We start from the raw sequence: 19,007 nt of genomic DNA on the forward strand, positions 1-19,007 counted from the left end.
ATTTGAACCCTTAGCAGACATGATGCTAAACATTCTAGGACAGATTAAATCAAATAAGAAGTGAGAGGAATTACAGTAATCAATAATCTATAATTTAAATGATGGAAAAACACCTTCAAACACAAACAGTAAAGTACTCGTATACTCAGGCCGTGTTGGTCTAGACTTCTCTACCAGACTTTGTTCCGCAGGTGTTGCACCGGTGCAGGCCACACCACAGAAACCTGCTCTGAAACTGAAACCCACGATGGACAGAAATCAGCGGATTGGGATGGGCAGCTGACAGGAAGAGCAACAGTCACCCGTACAGAAGGAGGCCTTGAAAGCACCAAGAGCAACAGTCTGTGTCCACCTGGTTGACGGCAGAACTCTATCAACGAAGAAGAGCGTGAGGACGATGAGACTAATGTTGCAGTGGTTGCTCCTGGGGCCAAGTGTGTGTGTGTGTGTGTGTGTGTGTGGGCACTGTGTGCCTGTGCTACTCTGCTGGTTCTACTGCACTGCCTACATGCCGTAATGAGCAGCAGAGGGAGACGTGTGGCGGAGGTGGACAGCAGCAGTGAAGGATGGCGATTTGTCACCTGGGTCCATCGACAGAGACTGACTCTGCCTCGTGTTGAACAGATCATCGTGTATTAGAATTATTTTATAATTTATTTAGGAGAAAAATAGGTTGGTGTTGTAGCCAAAGAATTTATATATACTGTATATGCAGTATATATTTCAGAAAAGGCATTACCAAAGGCCGACAGCCTGAACAGATAAAGCACATATTTTGCTGTGTATTATTAAAAACTTTCTTTGTTTTGGTAGTTTTCTGATTTGACTTATTTTAATGTATTATCTGATTGTGTTCTTAGAGCAAAGTAAAAATAATAATCATGATTTTCTTTTGCAAATTTAGCCTAAACTATCCTTCAGCTCTGACACCACGAGCGATAAAAACCTCATTAAGGAAAAGGTTCCTTGAAAAGACTAATCATACAACCAAAGACATGAAACAGTGACTCCATCTGCAGGTCCATTATTCTGTCAATGTCCACCTAATGTTTTACCTAAATATAGTTCAGTTACTTCAGGGGTTCCCAACCTCCGGTCCGGGGACCAGTGCTGGTCCGTAGGTCATTTAGTACCAGACCAGTAGGACACATCGTGTTCTGAAAATATTGAAATCATGAAACGTACCAATATTTATTTTTCTTTTTTTCTTCTTCTTTTTACTGAAAATGCTGAGCCAGAGGCTACAGCTGCGGGAAACCAAGGAACAGAGTGAACAAAAATATACACCTCAGCATTTAAACAAATAAAAATGACAGATCGACATCAGTCATGTTAGAATGATACATTTTGCGAGGCAGGGCATGATGGGAAAATGAGGCATCTGGAACGCAATCCCAGATAATGGTACCAAACAGCATATTCAAAACAACGTTGAGTTGATGGGTCTTTAAAAAACTCAGCTATCTTCTTGGCCCGGCGGCCCAGAGATGTTGGACTGAAATAGAAAAGTTCATGTTAAAACATTGGATCGCTGTTAAAATTCAACGCTTTCCTTCCGTGTTGTTTCTTTGTGACCGGCAGCAGTTCATGAGAAACAAAATGGTGCTGCTGAACTGTAGCTAAAAATGGACAATAACCAGTCCCCAAAGTGAAGCCAATTCATCTGGATCACACCCTGGTGGCTCACTGCGGTACATCTCATAAGCCCCGCCCCCTCTACGTCAGTGGATGGGAAAATAAATAAATAAATACATACTTAAATTAAATTAAAATAGCAAAAAAATCAAATATGTTGACATCATATAAATGTTTCCCAAGATGATTTATATCATTTTAGGTCGTTCTTAAGTCAAAGAATTATTTCTCCGTAAAGCTTAATTTTACGTTTTTTTTGCTAGGTATCTGTGTGTGAAACGCCACAATTAGCAGCTGAGTTTGACTCGTTATTGGTCGAGAGGGTTCATGTGCAAGACCTCGATACCACAGCTTTATTCCACCGTTCAAACAGCTCAGCGTCTGGTAGCGACGTGTGGTCCTGATAGTTTGGCCTCATTTTGTTCACGGGAAGATTTAGAGACACGTCGTCCATTTCTATTTACCGCCTGTGTTCTCTTTTAATGTCAATTTGTACTTAACTTTTGTTACGCTATAAAGGCCTATTAACCACCTTTAGAATAATTTACTCACGATTTGTGACACATTTAAGATCGAACCAATAATCATCTCTTTGACGTTTGCTAGCTAGCTACGTTGCTAACTATCAAGCTAGATGGCAACAACAGCAGAAATCAGTTGACAAAAAAAAAACAATAATAATGAATGATGTGGCCTTATAGAAATTTTCCGAGATTGAGGAAGGTTTTAATTCGCCAATAAAAATTTGAAAGTCACCGTATTCCTGATGAAATGTCAGCTTAGTGGCTTATGACGGCGGAGATCTGTGACGTATGAAAACACCACCAAAGGCAAAGACATCAAACATTGTTTGGTCGGAGCAGAATGACACAATGGCCTGAAAGTTCAGCCATTAAAGAAACACAACTAAAACATTCAGAGGTCGAGGTGTTAGAACTTCAAGCCGAACTTCGGGTTCAGGAGTCGTACCCAGTTCATCCAAACTGTCAGATGATGCGTAAAGAAAAAGTCCACGTAAACCAAACGTTTGACTTTGAATCGTAATGTCTTAATTCCTAATTTATCTTATCTTTATCTTTTTATGTGATAGTGGAAATATGGTTTTGTCACGCAGAAAAAAGAAAAAAAAAGAAGATTCACCAAAAACTCCAAAATGGCAGCTCGTCTTTCTTAAACTCTTGTGATTTGAGCGTCTGCGTGCCCGCTGAGGGGGGCGCTGTTGCCCTGCCTCGGTGTGTGAATTCATCCTGAGGGCAACCTTTAATCCCAAAACCCTCACTTTGACAAAATGGGAGGAAAAAAAAAAGAACCCAATAAAACGACAGCAAATAACAGTTGTACAAACTGACCAGTGCATCTGTGTTTGAAAGTCTACTTCAGCAGGTTGGAGATCAAATTCAGTTTGTTTTCCCTCACGTGTTTGTAAGTGACATCTTAGCAGTTCCTCATCTGCGGCGGCGTCATTTTTTCCTCAACAGTTTTTACGCTGTACAGATGAACACACTGTTCCCTCTTTTGTTAGTCCAGAACAACAGAGTAGTGGCTCCACCCCAGTCCAACTGAACACAGAGATTTCCAGGACTCTGATTGGCTGATGCTGGAAGACTGGCAGGCCAGCACCGGTCCGTCTTCCATACAGAAACCTAGCCACAGACACAGATATAAAAGGATCAACATACATTAGGCACCGTCCAAAACAGAAAACTGAATATAATTTTCATTTGTCTATTTATTTATTAATTTGTTTATTTATGGCAGTAAATCTGTTCATTATTGTATATTTTGAAGTGTATTTTATTTTACCGTAACTGACCTATAAGAGTGGAGTTTTTTCAGAAACGTTTTCATTTTTATTATTTAGGAACCACATGTCAGTCAAACCTTGACCAGAAATGGTGATTGTTTCCTGTGTTGATCCAGATCATTTGGACTTAGTTTGGGGTTCGTGGCCAAAATTCTGGACACCAACTGGTGACATCACACATGGCCGACTATTTGTCACTGCTTGTGATTCTTTGCTGGGTTTCTCATGGCCAAACCAGCTGTGCTGTGTGGCGGCCTGTTGGACTCCATTTCTTTTTGTTATTGTAACACAGTATTCTAAATGATTTCAGTTTGAAGTTGTCAGTGATGGACAGAGGATTTGTACTGTTTTGATGCCCAGCTGAGAATGAAGAGAGAATTAATCGTCTTGTTTGTATTTAACTTAATTAAAAAAATAAATGAAAATCCCTAAAAAAAAAGCAGGCAGTCGGTGAAGAGAATGGGACTCACATGAGTTAAGAAGATCTCTGATGCTACGTCTGTGACTCAGCCTCCTGCTCTGCCCCCACCACCCTCTCGATGCTCTTGATTGACAGGTACATCTCTTCCTCCGGGTCGTAGTAATAAAACTTACTCAAATAGGAGATAAGTGGCCTGGAGAAAGACAGGAACAGATACAATTTGTTTTTCACTCAATGTTTTTTTTTTGTTGTCGTTGTTCTAATATCTCAGGTGGTGTTTACATGACCAGCCGGTCAGTACCTGGGCAGTGGAAGCTCCTGGATGTGGTCGATGCGGACCATTTGTCTGATACAGAAGCGACAGAGATGTTGTAGGGATTTTACATTGCTAAAGCGAGACACGGGGTATAGCAGCTGAACCGGGGTGGGGGGAAGCCCTGCAACACACACACAGATACAATTCACTGTAAAACCAAAAAAAAAAAAAAAATCACAATGATGGCCGCCGAATCAGTTTCAAAATTCCAGCATTCTACATACAACCCCCTGGAAGATATAGATTAATTAAATGAGCTGCAATGCTGCCATCTAGTGTCTTTCCCTTTCATGTACAGCCGTTTTTCCCCAAAAATATTAATTATGGCACACATCGTTTGTCAAAACCCAGGCGCTGTGTTACCGGGATTTCATTATCAGAGTCAAAACTCAGGCGCTATGTTACCGGGATTTCATTATCAGAGGAAAAACTGAAAACGATTCTTACAGATATTACATAATTCTGCTAATATCGGTCGGCTAATATTATCATATTTTAGAGATTTCCTGTCGCTGACGCTGTTACAAACTTGACCAGAGTCAATTTTCCACTGACTTCCATACTTGACTTACTGTTTTTTCATTCCACAATCCTCACAGGAGCAGGAAGTGAAGCCAGCATTTTAATTTCTTTTTTTTTTTCTTTCATTTCCTCATTTTGGTCACATTTTCTAACACAAGAATTGTTCCTGAACAATTCAGTTTTTGTCCCGCAACCCGTGACCCTCTCATGGAGTGGAGTGTGATTTGACAGACATGGACAATTTTAAATAATTTAAACTGGATACTAATATTGTACCTGAAGCTTTGGCTGAGGGAACCATTCGATTGCTGGGGTTAATAGAATACAGTTGTACTGGTGAAAAACAACCATCGCTTTCCCACATCTATAAATCATTCACAGGCAGACGTAGAGAGGATCTGACAGATTCCTCCTCTCCTCCGTCTGTCAGACACCTCTCACTAAGTAGCAGCTCTAATCCATTTTTGATGCACCTCGGACACATGGCCTATATTTTACCTGGGACTCTGGAGCGCAGAAAGTAGAGGAATTTGCCATTCTTGGAGTGCATGATGGCTCGCTCGATGAACTCCACCACCGAGTGGCAGCGGTCCTCAAACTTCGGGTGACACCACAAACTGAACGTCCCTGGGAAAAGAAGGGGGGGGGGGTTGATTAGTCACAGGTCACAGGTCAAATAAACAGTTTTTTAAAGAACAGGATTCTGTGTATGAGAATAGTCTCCATTAATTAGTCACAGGTCACAGGTCAAATGAACAGGTTTTTAAAGAACAGGATTCTGTGTATGAGGGTGTGTTTGTCTCAGTCTTTCCATATATTTCAACCTTTCTTGTCGTGATCTTTTATTCATCTTGTGATTGGCTGAAGGAACACAGGCTTCACACCATGTGGATCAATTACTTTAACCGTCCAAAGTTAGTAGATAGTGATGTCCGTTTCTGTGGAACGATCTACGACACCTCGCTCCCTCTAATGTTACGATAATTATTTTTCCCGTCCTCCTTAACTACGGCCATTAAATCTCTCGGAGATCGTCATTATATAATTACAAGTTCACAAGTTCAACATGACAGCGAGTAATGAGCTCCGTAACTTGGCTCTGGATTTAGATGCGTTTTCTTACGTCGTACTTCATATCAGGGAATACTGCAGTAAAGGTCCAGAGAGAGAAGAAAAAAGTTCAATGTTCAAAGAAATGTATTATTATTATTATTTATTTAGTTATTTATTTATTTTTGGGACTATGTACCAATAGACCAGTGTTTCTCAATTATGTCCTATTGTCCTGCCATGTCCCCTCCTGCTGGACAGACATTTTTGAGTATGGTAAATGTATTTATTCATCTGTACAAAAACACAGTATGAGTTGCTCACGCCAACGTTCTACATTCAATCTCCTGATGATCAAAATGAGCCGCGATAACGACCTTTTTTTTCTTTGTTTATCCATACAACGCCAATATGATGCTCTCAGGAGAAGAAAACAGGAGCTGACAGCACAACAACTGACCAACTGACCAACTGACGGTCAGTTGGGGTCAAGGTCAAGGTTAAAACGGCTTCTGCGTGCATGTGCATGTGTGTGTGTGCGCGTGTCTCAGACGTCGTTCATCTCCGAACCGTTACAGCTCTGGATTCACGCGGTTCATTCATGCAGACGTGATGCTGTTGATGTGGACGTGTTGTGTCAGTGGACGCTGCACGTCTGAATAATGAATGTGTTTCCAGGCATGACTCTATAGCTGTATGATGGTGACTCATTAATGCACAGACACACTGTGTGTGTGTACGTGTGTGTACGTGTGTGTGTCTCACCTTGTTTGTCTGTCACATGTGTGGCGTGTGGTGTTCAGTGACTTATTTATGGCGTACATCTACGCGGCGGCCTGACTGTACCGCTCCGAGAGTGTGTTTGTGTTTACTCCTGATTTATTCACGCTCGTTCGTTCCCTTACCAACTTGTTGTCTTTCGTTATGCTCTAATTATTTTGGAGAAGTAACAAAATGACAAATGTACATTTTTATTTATTTAACGCTCTGTTTTACCGTTCAACCCTGAAGCCTTTAAAAACACCAATCAAACGGAAAAAAAAACACAGCTTCCGTCAGTGAAACAATGACTTCACTACATTTTAAAAATGTAATATGTAATCAAATATATATTCTCTGGAAGTGTACAATAGCCCTATTTATATGTTCTGCTTCACGTTGCCGTTCCAACAACTGTGCCATAAAAACATCTCTCTCTGTCTCTGCTGCTCTATAGTCCAGATAAAAAAAAGTCAGAGCTTTCAGAACTCGGAGACAGGAATTTCTCAACAATTCTTGCCTTATGTTGCAAGTTTGTGCAACTGTGGCGAATCTGAAGAAAGGCTGATAGAAAATAACACATTTTAACAAAAAGAAAGCGTTGGCACTGAGTTCACAGTTTCCATTTGAGCCGAACAAGTCATTTCTGTTTTTTTTGGAAAGCAAAACAAATTAGAATATGAGAGAAGTCTCGTCTTGGTGAGAGATGATCATATATACAGGAAAAAATAAATAAAATCTGCTCTGACCAAAGAAAAAAGTTGTGACAATGTTTTTACAACTTACTTATTTCACAATATTTGACAAATGTATTTAAGAATTGACATTATATATTACCATAGCATTACTATTAAATTTTTAACCATTAGCATGAGTTAATAGGCTAATGGGAAAGGGGACAATTCAGTGTTTTTCTCTGTGCTTTTTTAAGTACGAAACAGTTAAAACAAGGGGTGGCAAACATACGGCCCGTGGGCCAAAACTGGCCCACTTGGGGTTCTAATTTGGCCCACTTGATGAATTAAAAAAAAAAACACTTCATATTCAGGAAATTTTTTTTTGTAAAATTATTTTTAATTAAATATAAAGATTTGTCTGATGTACTTTTTTTGCATAAAAACAAAGGGGACAACGATTTTTCTGATGTACTTTTTTTTGCATAAAAACAAAGGGGACAAACACTATCTGTCGTCTCAGAGTGTGTTTCCAGCTGCAGTGTGTTTGTGTTGGTGTAGGATGAGTGTGCGTGTGCATGTAGATGTCCTGTGTGACTCATGCTAATACCATACGTGTCCTGCGTGAACATATTTCATGCCCCCGGTGTCGGATGACCAGCATATGGACGTGCATGTTTTTGCTGAGAGCATGTGTTAGAGCCGCTTAGATGCACACATATGCCTGTGTGTGTGTGTCTCACCTCGGTAGTGCTCCATGCGTGTGTGGTGTGTGACTCCCTGCGACCTAAAGCTGAGGCTCAGGATGTATCGGGGGTCGGAGCTGTCTCGGACCAGGAAGGATCCGTCTGGTTTCCCCTTCAGCTTCATCTCTGCGTCCTCCCAGTTCATCGGACCCCAGTACCAGCCACACTGCAGGCAGAGATCGGCCAATCAGTCAGAGTTAATCAGTCCAACTTAATTTGTTCAGCAAATTACTTCACAGATGATTAGCCAAAAATTACCTGAAAGCAAATAGTAATTATGAGAATAAACTAGATTTAAGAAGAAACCGCCGTAAAAACCTGAAGCCAATCAAAAACTCACTTAAGTAACAACAGAAACAGCCGACAAGACAAAGTGAATTACAAATCACTGCACAGAAACATCAAGAAACACAATATAGAACGAATTATTGCAACGAATCATGATGGGATAAAGAATAAAGGATAAAGGAAGAAGAATAGTTTTGGTAGAATTTCTGTCTCTTCAGCTGATGACCTTTGACCCTGTCGTTTAATTCTATTTTTTTCCTTATACAATATCAATATGTTCATTTACATAAGACCAAAAAATACAACCTAATATTAAAACATGACTGGTGTTAAAGCAGCTTCAATAGCAGCCAGGTTTGAATATCCATCTCAAAGCTTTGTTGTTGTGGTCGCTAGGATTTTTATTCAGTTCAATTCATTTTTATATTATATTTAATATTTCATATTACCCGAGACATTACATAAGACTATCTCCAAAAAACTCAATCTTTTACCACAAATATTTCATATTTCATATTTCATATTACCTGAGACATTACATAAGACTCTCTCCAAAAAACTCAATCTTTTACCACAGCCTCAGAAATTCTGAATCTTTCAGACATTTCATCTTTGTGTGTGTGTGTGTTTTTCTTCACCTTTTCCAGTTCTCTCAGACTGGCGGCGAAGTTACTGGCCTCGGAACGTCGGAGGGCACACAAGACGGGGGGCGGAGCCTGTCTGATTGGTGGTCGTGCGTCGCCGGACGGCGGCGCTGTGTGAGGAAGGGCCCGCAGGAAGGCGTCTGAATCGGATGACAGAGACATGTGTCAGAGGTAAACACTCGGGCTCCCCCAACGGTCTACATTTGTGGACGGGACCCGCAAACATGTCTTACCATTGAGGCTGAGACTGTGCTGCATGGTGGCGTGGGAGGGAGGGGGAGGAGGAGGGAGAGGCAGGGGGAGGGACTGCAGGGACGCACCCATGACAAGGAGAGGACCAGGCTGAGGCCCGGCTATGTCATCTGGAGGAAGGACACCAAGGAAAGGAGGTGGTAGGAGAGAGAGAGGGAGAGTGAGGAACAGTGGGGAGGAAACAAGGGAGAAGCAGGAGTAAAAAGGAGGCAAGGGTGAAAAAGAAAAGAAAAGAAAAGGAGGAGAGAGGAGAGAGAATTGGGTGACATATAAACATCAAAATAGGAAGGCAAGAAAAGAGAGAGGGAAAAAAATAAAAGAAAGGAAGGGAGGAAGGAAAGGAGGGAGGATTTCTCAAAAAGTAAGAACGAAGACATAGACAATAAAGAGAGGAAGCAGGAAACAAAATAATGAAAGAAAAAAGTGATAAAGACAGAAAGAAAGGAGGGAAAAATTACAACAAAAAAAAGAAAAATCGATCGAGTTCATCAAATAAAAATGTGGAGGTGTTCATGACGCTGATACTTTCAACTAATAAATTATTAGACTTCAGATTTTAGTTTGGTTTTCTGGAGGCAGAATTTTAGCGGAATCTGACCCGGAGTCAGGATGTGTGTTTAAAAAAGACTCACTTTTGAACACTCATTGCATATTTTTAAATAATATTAAATACTAAAACAAATTCCTTAATTGAATGATATGTAACATCTTTGCATTTTGTGACACTTTTTTTATATTATAACAAGTTACATATTTTGTTTTCTGTTTTTTTTAAAGCTATTTTTCAGTACAATATTGATTTGCTGTTTTGTCCTGTCTATTCATCTAACGAGAGATTCCTGCAGGAACATTAGCACAAATTGCTAACCCATGACCCGTTCTGTTTTCCATGACCTTTGATTGATGCTCCTTTTACACAGAACCTTCATTCCAGCCCAGTAAAGAAGAAGGAGCCTCTGAGAAAGTTCTTATTTACTATTATTCTGCTGTGGAGAATCATCTAAAAAGCACAAAAGCAACGAACGTTACCTAAAAGACTGAGACTCCGCCGTGGAGGAGGGGGAGGCGTGGGAGGGTGTGGTGTGTTCGCCCCTCGCCGTGAAATATCCACGTCCACCAGTGAGACAGTCTCACCTAAAGAATGAGACAAAAGGAGCAGGAATATGAGAAATTAAAGGAAAGGGACATGAAGGAAGTGAAAGTCTGACAGACGCAGTCAAAGCAGAAGTGAATTAAAGAAAAGGCCAGGTTTGCTTTTCAATCGTTGGTTTGCTTCCTGTCGCTGCAGAGTGCCATTAAAGCTGCACCAGGCAGGATGTTTATGGAAAATTACACCCAGCTAATCAGCCTAAATCACTGCAATAAAATAACAGAGAGACCAACATCCCATCCTCGCTAATTGAGACGCTGCGGGAAATATCTCCAAAGTAATATTTTTCAGCGAAAGAAACAAAATCAAACGCTACGAGAGCCAAGTCCCCGGCGTGTTGTCCCAGCATGACGCCTCGGTGGTCTCCTCTGTCTCCTCTCTGGTTGTGGAACATCACAAGAGCACGGCTGCCGGGCGGAGGAACGCCACTGTGGGTGTCTGGGTGATTTTTTTTTTTTTTTTTGCAAAGATTTCAAATAAGTTGTTCATCCTCCGATGGTAACGCCAGCATGAAGTTTGACTTTAATGTTTCTGCCTAATTGCTGGTTAGTGTTGTGTTTCCAGATTGTTCATCAAAGATATGAAATAAAACGCGTAATAATAATTATTTTTTTCAAAGAGGAGATTTTAAAAACAAGCTGAACTCTACTCCGCTCCACAGAGAGTGCGGGCCCGCTGAGCCCAGTGGGATGTTTTGACTTGTTTTCACCAACTGAGCTACAGTCCCCAGCATGTGATTATTATTAGTATCAATTTTATTCTATTTTTACTCGGTTCTACTGTGTAAAACTGTGTGTTCTCACTGTCTCATGTTCTGTGGCGCTTCAGCTCAGAGGCAGTGTCTCTGTCTGTGATGCAACAGACCTGGGGTTGAATCCGAGAACGGCAGTAGTGACAAAAAAAAAATTCTTTTAGGGAAGAGGTGGCTTGGTGGTTAAAGAAGCGGACTTGAATCTGGGAGGTTTCAGGTTCGAGTCCACCAGCCTTCAAGTTACCACTGAGGTGCTCTGAGCAGGTCACCTCACACGTGGCACTTAAAGCTGCCCCCTGCTGGCTATGGTGAAGGGTTAAAAGCAGAGGTTAAGTATTCTTACTGGGTTTTTTTTAATACTGTACTTCTACTCAGTTACCACTCTGTTCTCACTGTACATTATTTTTCACTTTTACTGCATCATCACTACATCAGTATTCCTACTCCAGTCTAATATGACCATAATTCAATCACCACTGTATTACAGCTTATACTTCATACATACTTCACTTTATCACCACAGTACACTCACTGTGTATTTGTACTTCACGGTCACTGATTTATCACAGTATTTTCACTGTATTCCTACCATATTGTTTTAACTGCATTATCACTGCATGGTAACTGTAGTCTCCCTTTGTTTCACACTGTCACTGTCACTGTTGTTGTTCTACCAACATCAACACGGTGTACTCACAGTACTCATACTGTACCCTCATTTGATTTTCCATGTATTACCTCTGTATTGAGTACTCCGATGTTATGTGTGGAATAATTACTTTATCTCCACAGAATTATTACTTTTACTCACTTTATTTTCACTGCATTCTTACAGTATAATCATAACTACTTCCTGTTTTTTTCTCACAATATTCCTACATTCAACTGATAGTATTTTCACTTCAATTTAATTATTTTACAGATATATATATTGGGTAAGATATCCATGTATTTTACATACATTATTCACTGTACTTTTCTGTAGTTAATTCTCACTGTATTCTCTTTTTAGGTGAACTGAAATAACTGTATCCTGTTGCTAAGTAAATAGTAAATATATTGGATTGGATTGGACGACATTCTCACTGCATTGTCACTGTTTTATCACATTATTCACTGTCACATTATTCACTGTGTTATCACTGTATTATGTTATGGATTTCTTGCTATCTAATAACACAGCGTTCTTGTTTGTAGCTCGTAGCGAGCTAGCTATGAGCTAGCTCGCTACGAGCTACAAACAAGAATGCTGTGTTATTAGATAACAAGAAATCCATAACATAACACAGTGAATAATGTGATAGAACAGTGACAATGCAGTGAGGATTTCGTCCAATCCAATCCAATATATTTTCTATTTACTTATTTTAATGCAGTGGAAGTGATTTAATAAAGTAGCAACAGGATACAGTTATTTCAGTTCACCTAAAATGAGAATACAGTGAGAATTAACTACAGAAAAGTACAGTGAATAATGTATGTAAAATTTAACATATTTATTCTTTATTTAGTTTCAGTTCTACTGCCTGACTGGACAGCAGCCCAGAGCAGCCCTGACACTGAAGAGTGGACAGAACGAAGCAGCTCTTACCTGTGAAAGTAGAGAGGGAGGCAGAGAGGGAGGCGGGGGAGAAGGCACTGTGGGCCCTGTTCAGCCTGGACAAGTTGTGGCTGCAGAAGAGACAACAAAACAAGTCAGAATAAATGGAGGATAAAGAACCGGACCAGAGCTGTGGACGTCCGTGAAACTGCAGAGGTTTGGAAAAAGAGCCACGCAGAGACTGTCTGCAATTTCATTTCAAACTTTGTGTCTGTTTGATGTTCTCAGCCCTGGCAGTCAGTACATCTGAAGCCATGTTTTTTAATCACAGCCTTCCTTCAGTGCTCTGCAGTGAATGATGACGAAGCAGTGAGGTGCAGAATAAAGGGTGACAGGCTGCAAAAAGGTTTGAAAAATCTCTGCATCTTAAAGCATGCAGCAGCAAAAGTTCCTGGATGTTTGGGCCAGTGTGGATCCACATTTTTACTTTAGACAATCAGGGTCACGTTAAAAAAAAAAAAAAAAAATTCACCGTTCGCCTCTTATTCTTTTGGATAAATTCAGAAATGTCTGGACTCGGTGAGGTTTCTACTCCTTTCACTTCTTTATGCGAATGTATCGGTCATTTTCTCATCAACAGGTGTACGCAAATCCCTAGTGGTGTGCGAGGGCGTTGCGCGGCGTGTGCAGAAGTTTTATATATTTTACGGTTTTAAATAGAACTTGATCACTGGGCAGCTGTGGATCATTCAAGACGAGTCCAGTTAAATCAGCATTCCTGAATATGACGAAGCAGCTTTTCTGTTGTCTGTGGCTGAAACAGACGGTTAATGTCTGTGTTTCACACCTGTTTTTATTTGTGACTAATCCAAATGATGGACTTATAAATACGAGAAAAGTCAAGTCAAAATTGAGCTAAATTAACAAAATCATTTTACCTCAGAATGTGCAAATTAAAAACATGTGTATCAACAATTATTCTGATAAATTTTACATTTTATTAACGCAATTAACAAGTTAATTTTACAGCCCCAAATTAAATTAAATTAAAATTATATATTAATAATGATGTAATATCTGTAAGAATCGTTATTGTGATGTGTGAAAATAGTTTTGTGGAAAAACTGCTGCTTATATATGTGAAAATGAAAGTGAAAGTGAAACCCGGCATATCAGTATTGCTTGATATCGGAATCAGAAATTAAGATTTTGGATAATATCGTTCAAATTTAAAAGTAATTCCAGTAGTGGAGACGTTCCTTTCTGTATTCAACCACCAGGTCTTACAGCTAACTTTCCAGATTCCAATCAATCCCCCGTCCACCTGCACTCTTGGTCAGGTGCACCATATGCTGCATCCCCCGGCTCCACGCTGTTGTAACAGAACTGGTGGGTGTGTACAGTTGACGTGTTTTCTTCAGGAACCTGAATAATCCCTTTAAGCCGGGTCTCAGGTGACTTCCTGTTTACCCAACGCCTCTGGTCTGGTTCGGTCTCTAATGGACAGTCGGGCACACAGTGCAAACAGGCGCTGACTTCACGACATGCTGTGTTTTATTCACAGCCTGAAGGGTTGATGTGCCCACGAGATTTCCCAGGTTTACTGACTTGTTATTGTCCTGATGTGCAGCTCTCACTAACATTTCTTTTACTGAAATATCTCAAGTTAAAAAGTCCATGACAACGTCCACACAACTCTAGTCTAAAAGGTTTGAGTGAGTGTTGATTGTTCTGACGACGTTTGTGTTTGAAAAACTCCACGGCAGCTCTTGGTGTGCAGAGAATAACTTTAGTTTTTCAGCAGAAATTATTGTTCTTACATCAACTGTTCCTACAGCCAATGACTGAGGGGGAGTCAAAACACTTCTCTTGATTCTATTGTTTTGTTAATTTACAAAAATCATGTCATTTAAATCATAACATGAAGTTTTTGACGGTTTAATGTGGATGAAATTTAAAACTGGTTTGGATCTAAAAATGAATGAATGAAAATGTGCAGGTGCAGCTTCTGTCATCAGAGGTCTGTGTTCCTGTTGTGTCCAAGAACTGTTTTTTTTGGACTTTTATCAAGTCAATTATTGCAGCTTACACTTAATATACTTAATTATAAAATAAAGTACAAAATAATCCTGTAAATGTCAAATTTAAATAGCATCTTAAATGTATGGGACACTCAGGGCCTCATTTGTTCCCAGTAGTTTTTCGGTCAGAGTTGCCCTAGAAAACTTTCACAGAGGTGGCCTGAAGAAAATCTGAGGGACGCAGACCAAAACAGTCCTCCTCATGGTCACCTTGGTCGGGTTCTAGCCCATGATCCTGATCCAGCATCATGTCCTTTTCTCTCCCCTGTATCTTTCTGGTCTAGCATTTAATCAATGACACAGACAACAGACACACAGGGTGTTTTCACTGACCCAGTCAGAGGTCAGGGGTGAGAAGGAGGGAGCAGGCGCTCTGACCATGTTGATGTGTGTCTATGTTTGTCCTTGGTCAAGTCACAACCAAGTGAACCAGTGTGCTGTACGGCTTTGCTCACCTGTCTGTGTCCTGCTCAGCTCCAACAGAACTCGCCATGTCCACCAGGCTCCCAGCTGACGACACCGAGTAGGTGACCGAGGGCCTCTTGTCCAGCAGGTGACTGGAGCCGCTGCAGCTTTTAGTTCTGAACAGTTTACTCAGGCGGATCTTTAACGACCCCTTTTTGGACTTTCCCGGAACTTTGAGGGCTTTATCCCCACCTGCAGCGCGGCCGGTGGGAGTACGCGGCGCGCTGGCGCAGCGCTCCGGCCGCCTCCTGGGTGTCGACGCCTGGCTCAGGTTTGGGCTCGTCGCCCAGGGTGAGTTCTGGACAGGTGTGGGTGACTGGGACATGGCCGAGAGCTGCGCCACTGCACCCACATCCCCAGAGCCGAGCTGCGATAGCCGGCTGCCCGAGCCCCCGTGGACACCGCACATCTGCGCACCTAGATGCCCGGCCGCCTGGGTCGTCGCCGGGGCGATCACCTCCACCTGCCTCCTCAGCTCAGCCTGGAAAGTGCTGATAGAAAAGGCGCCGGACATTTTCTGAACTATTTCCCTTTTTCTGTTGAGTAAAAACTCGCGGCGTCCATTCTCGTCGTCCCCCTCGTCCCCTGGACATCCCTCCATGGCCAGACCGTCCACATCACCGCTGCCCAGGCCCTCCAGCACCAGCAGAGCGTCGCTGGTCTCTGTGGGGTCATCCCCAGGTTCTACCCCTCCTCCCCCTGGCCCGTGTGCACCTTGACACGAACACTGCGGGAGCTCTCCTGCTTTGAGCAGCATCTTGGGCACCGCACCGACCCCCAGTTCCCCGAACCTCCGGGCCAATTCGAATACTGCCCCCTCTCTGTCCCTGGTGGCGCAGCCCCATTTAGAGTCAATCACGGTGAGATGTTTAGATCTCTCCGACAACAAGGGCCACTCGGGTGTGGTAGTAATGAGTCGATGCCGGCGGCACAGATCCGCAGCTCCCTGCATTTCCGCGGATGCGGTGAGCGGCGGATGCGCTGTCCATGTCTGCTCCAGCAGACTCTGCTGCTGCTGCTGCCGCTGCTGCTGCTGCCGCTGCTGCTGCTGCCGCTGCTGCTGCTGCTGCTGCTGCCGCTGCTGCTGCTGCCGCTGCTGCTGCTGCTGCTGCCGCTGCTGCTGCTGCCGCTGCTGCTGCTGCCGCTGCTGCTGCTGCTGCCGCTGCTGCTGCTGCTGCTGCTGCCGCTGCTGCTGCTGCCGCTGCTGCTGCTGCTGCCGCTGCTGCTGCTGCCGCTGCTGCTGCTGCTGCCGCTGCTGCTGCTGCTGCTGCTGCCGCTGCTGCTGCTGCTGCTGGACGTCCACTGGACTCAGGCTGTTGTTATTGACAGCAGGGCCCGGGCTCTGCTCCAAAGCCACTGCATCCCTCGGTTGATTCCGACGCTCTAGTTCTAAAATCCCGTCCTCGTTGCGCATTATGTTGGAGAAGACGAGCAGCTGAGGCCGCAGGCCGGAGCTCGGAGCGAAGTCGAAGCCCTGGGCCTCCATGGGGCTCTGCGGCGGAGGTGGCGCGGACAGCGGAGCTCGGCTCTCCGTCACCGCGGTGTCAGGTGCAGCCGTGCCTTCGCCGCTCGCCTGCGCTTTGTTCAGGCGGCTGCTGGGATGCTCGACGCCCGCAGTCGGATCTCGGCTTATGTCCAAACCCGCTTTGACGCCGCTGTGAGCCAGGACCTCCTTCCCCAGCCCTGCCACCACTCCTCCCGGTGGCAGATTCCCGTTTTCTGCGTCCAAGCGGTCATCCTCGGCCGCGGAAACCAGGCGCATCAACACGAAATCGGGCGACATATCTTGCGCGTTGTTCATAATTATTCCTCAGGATCGCGAAAAGAGAATGATTGGGCGATCTGCTGTTCACATAGCTAACCGCGGATGCATCTTCTTCCCTTTATAATAAAGAAAGGGCCAAGTAGCTGCTGCTGCCTCCCATAAACAGTCTCTAAGCGAAAATGCCAAAAATATTTATATATATCTGGCGATTTTTTTCATCCTCCTCCTCTAGGACAGGAGCGCATCCATCCGTCAGAGATCGGGGGGGATGGATGCAGTTTGCTCCCGGCAGCAGGCGGACCCCCTGGGTCAGACATGCGGTCTGATCTGAGCAGAATAAAAGCCAGTGGAGTCTCCGGTCAGTGACCACAGTCTATGTTCCCATCAGCCACCCCGGCCCCACCCGCTCCTCCTCCTCCTCCTCCGCTCAGCAGCCCATAATAATAACACCATGAGCTCTATGAGCACCAATGATGACAAATGTAGTATTGTAAAATGAGTCTGTGGCATTTCTATGTCATACATGAGCAGCTGATGCCTCTTTCCATCTGCGGAAGGAAAACGTCGTTGTTCGTAAACAGTTTCACACACGCTGTACTGGAGACGTATATGATATGATATGATATGATATAGTTGTTTCATATTGTTTGAAATGAGCTCGATTCGATTTAAATTAGATGAATAGTTAAGGGTTGAGTGAATAAATGAATGAATAAATGGTTATTATTCACATTTGTCCTTAGAGTCGGTGCTAACAGTTTTGTACAAAACACGTGTGGTTGAAAACGCAATATCCATTATAAAATTAGAAACAACTCAATTATATCTTTAATGATTTTACGACAATTTCTCAAATGAAATCACAAATACAGTAATGTATACTTATAGGTAATTATAACGAGTCACATGACTGGTATTTGGTGCTTTGTTTATCAACACGGACACTGTCCTGTGTCTTTTTTTCCCCCCTCTCCCTCTTTGACAGTAATCAGGACTGGATGTCAAAGTAGATCCAGTAGGTGGCAGTAATTCAACTTAAACAGCGCGGACGCTTCTGCTAGAAGAAGAAGCTAGGTTGGTTGTAGTTAAGGTGCTAGGATTAGCTTAGCTTATCTGAGCATCAGAATAGTGTGAATATTATCAGAAATAACGTCTCTAAAAACCTCGTTTGTGTCGTGGAACAATTTCAACCAACATCTATAACAACAGTGCAGTAAAAGAGTGAGTTTTCAAGTGGATGTGTTTAAAAAAAACAATTTGCAATTTAACGGTTTTTTTTTCTTTTTCAGTGCAATTTAACGGTTTTTTTTTCTTTTTTCCAACGGTACACCACCGTCATTAACATCAATCCAGGTGTGTTAAAAAAACGTAAAGAGCATTCACGGTAGTTGTGAAGGTATAAATAAACATTAAGTGAAGATTAGCTGATTATAATATTCAGATAATATTCAGAACAATTTTACTGTTTCGCGTGTGGTTTAATTAAACTTGTTTCAACGATGTAAACATTTAATTTTTAAACAATATAATCTGAAAACTAAGCTCAGAAAAATTCCACCCATATTGATAAAAAATAAAAACAACACGTTTTTTTACTCTCATTTAATTTAGGTGACCTTTCACCTGTCAACAGAAAATGTTACGTTATTTAACCTTATTCAGCCTCTGGACAAATGTTTTTTTTAAAAAGATAAATGTATGAATAATTAGACTGAACACGTTAAAACACTACATTTAATATATACAGATATATTTATTAATTACAGTTAGTTTTAATGTATGTAAATGTAATAACGCATCAGAGATTTTAGCGAAAAAATAAAACTATTTCTTCATCATCTGACATCATCTGAATGACGCCGGAGACCGATGTAACCGCAGTAATTCTGAGTGACAGGTAGATGGCGCTCCAGAACACACAACAGTACGGGAGCTGTTGGATCCTACTTATGTTTTTATAGTGGATGAAGACCATTAATCCTAATGCTCTCCCTCTCTCTTCCTCTCGCTCGTTCTGTCTGTGTGTGTGTGTCACAGCTGAGTGTTATATGTGGAGTAATCAAACTAACACCAGTCTCCACAGGGTTAAATCTGTATGAGATGTAAGATGAAGGTCAAAGATCATTAAGGCATTTAATGTATCT

At 42.3% G+C, this 19,007-nt stretch overlaps 1 protein-coding gene across 2 annotated transcripts; it reads right to left on the minus strand.

Annotated features, from left to right (window-relative positions):
• Nucleotides 1-1,194: 1,194 nt before the first annotated feature.
• LOC103383151 (suppressor of cytokine signaling 7) lies at nt 1,195-16,135 on the minus strand. Of its 2 annotated transcripts, XM_017035491.2 has the most exons (10): nt 15,089-16,135; nt 12,604-12,683; nt 10,141-10,245; nt 9,093-9,221; nt 8,854-8,999; nt 7,925-8,093; nt 5,197-5,325; nt 4,162-4,297; nt 3,910-4,053; nt 1,195-3,278 (listed from the first exon to the last, which is right to left on the minus strand). In XM_017035491.2, the coding sequence occupies exons 1-9, from the start codon at nt 16,048-16,050 to the stop codon at nt 3,933-3,935; spliced, it is 1,977 nt and encodes a 658-aa protein (XP_016890980.1). In that variant the 5' UTR covers nt 16,051-16,135; the 3' UTR covers nt 1,195-3,278; nt 3,910-3,932. The 2 variants fall into 2 exon arrangements, with proteins under 2 accessions (XP_016890980.1, XP_024914342.1); XM_025058574.1 differs by lacking the exon at nt 9,093-9,221.
• Between the last annotated feature and the right edge of the window lie 2,872 nt (nt 16,136-19,007).

Source organism: Cynoglossus semilaevis, chromosome 9 (genome assembly GCF_000523025.1).
Source record: "Cynoglossus semilaevis isolate Cse_v1.0 chromosome 9, Cse_v1.0, whole genome shotgun sequence".
In the NCBI taxonomy this organism is placed as follows: domain Eukaryota; kingdom Metazoa; phylum Chordata; class Actinopteri; order Pleuronectiformes; family Cynoglossidae; genus Cynoglossus; species Cynoglossus semilaevis.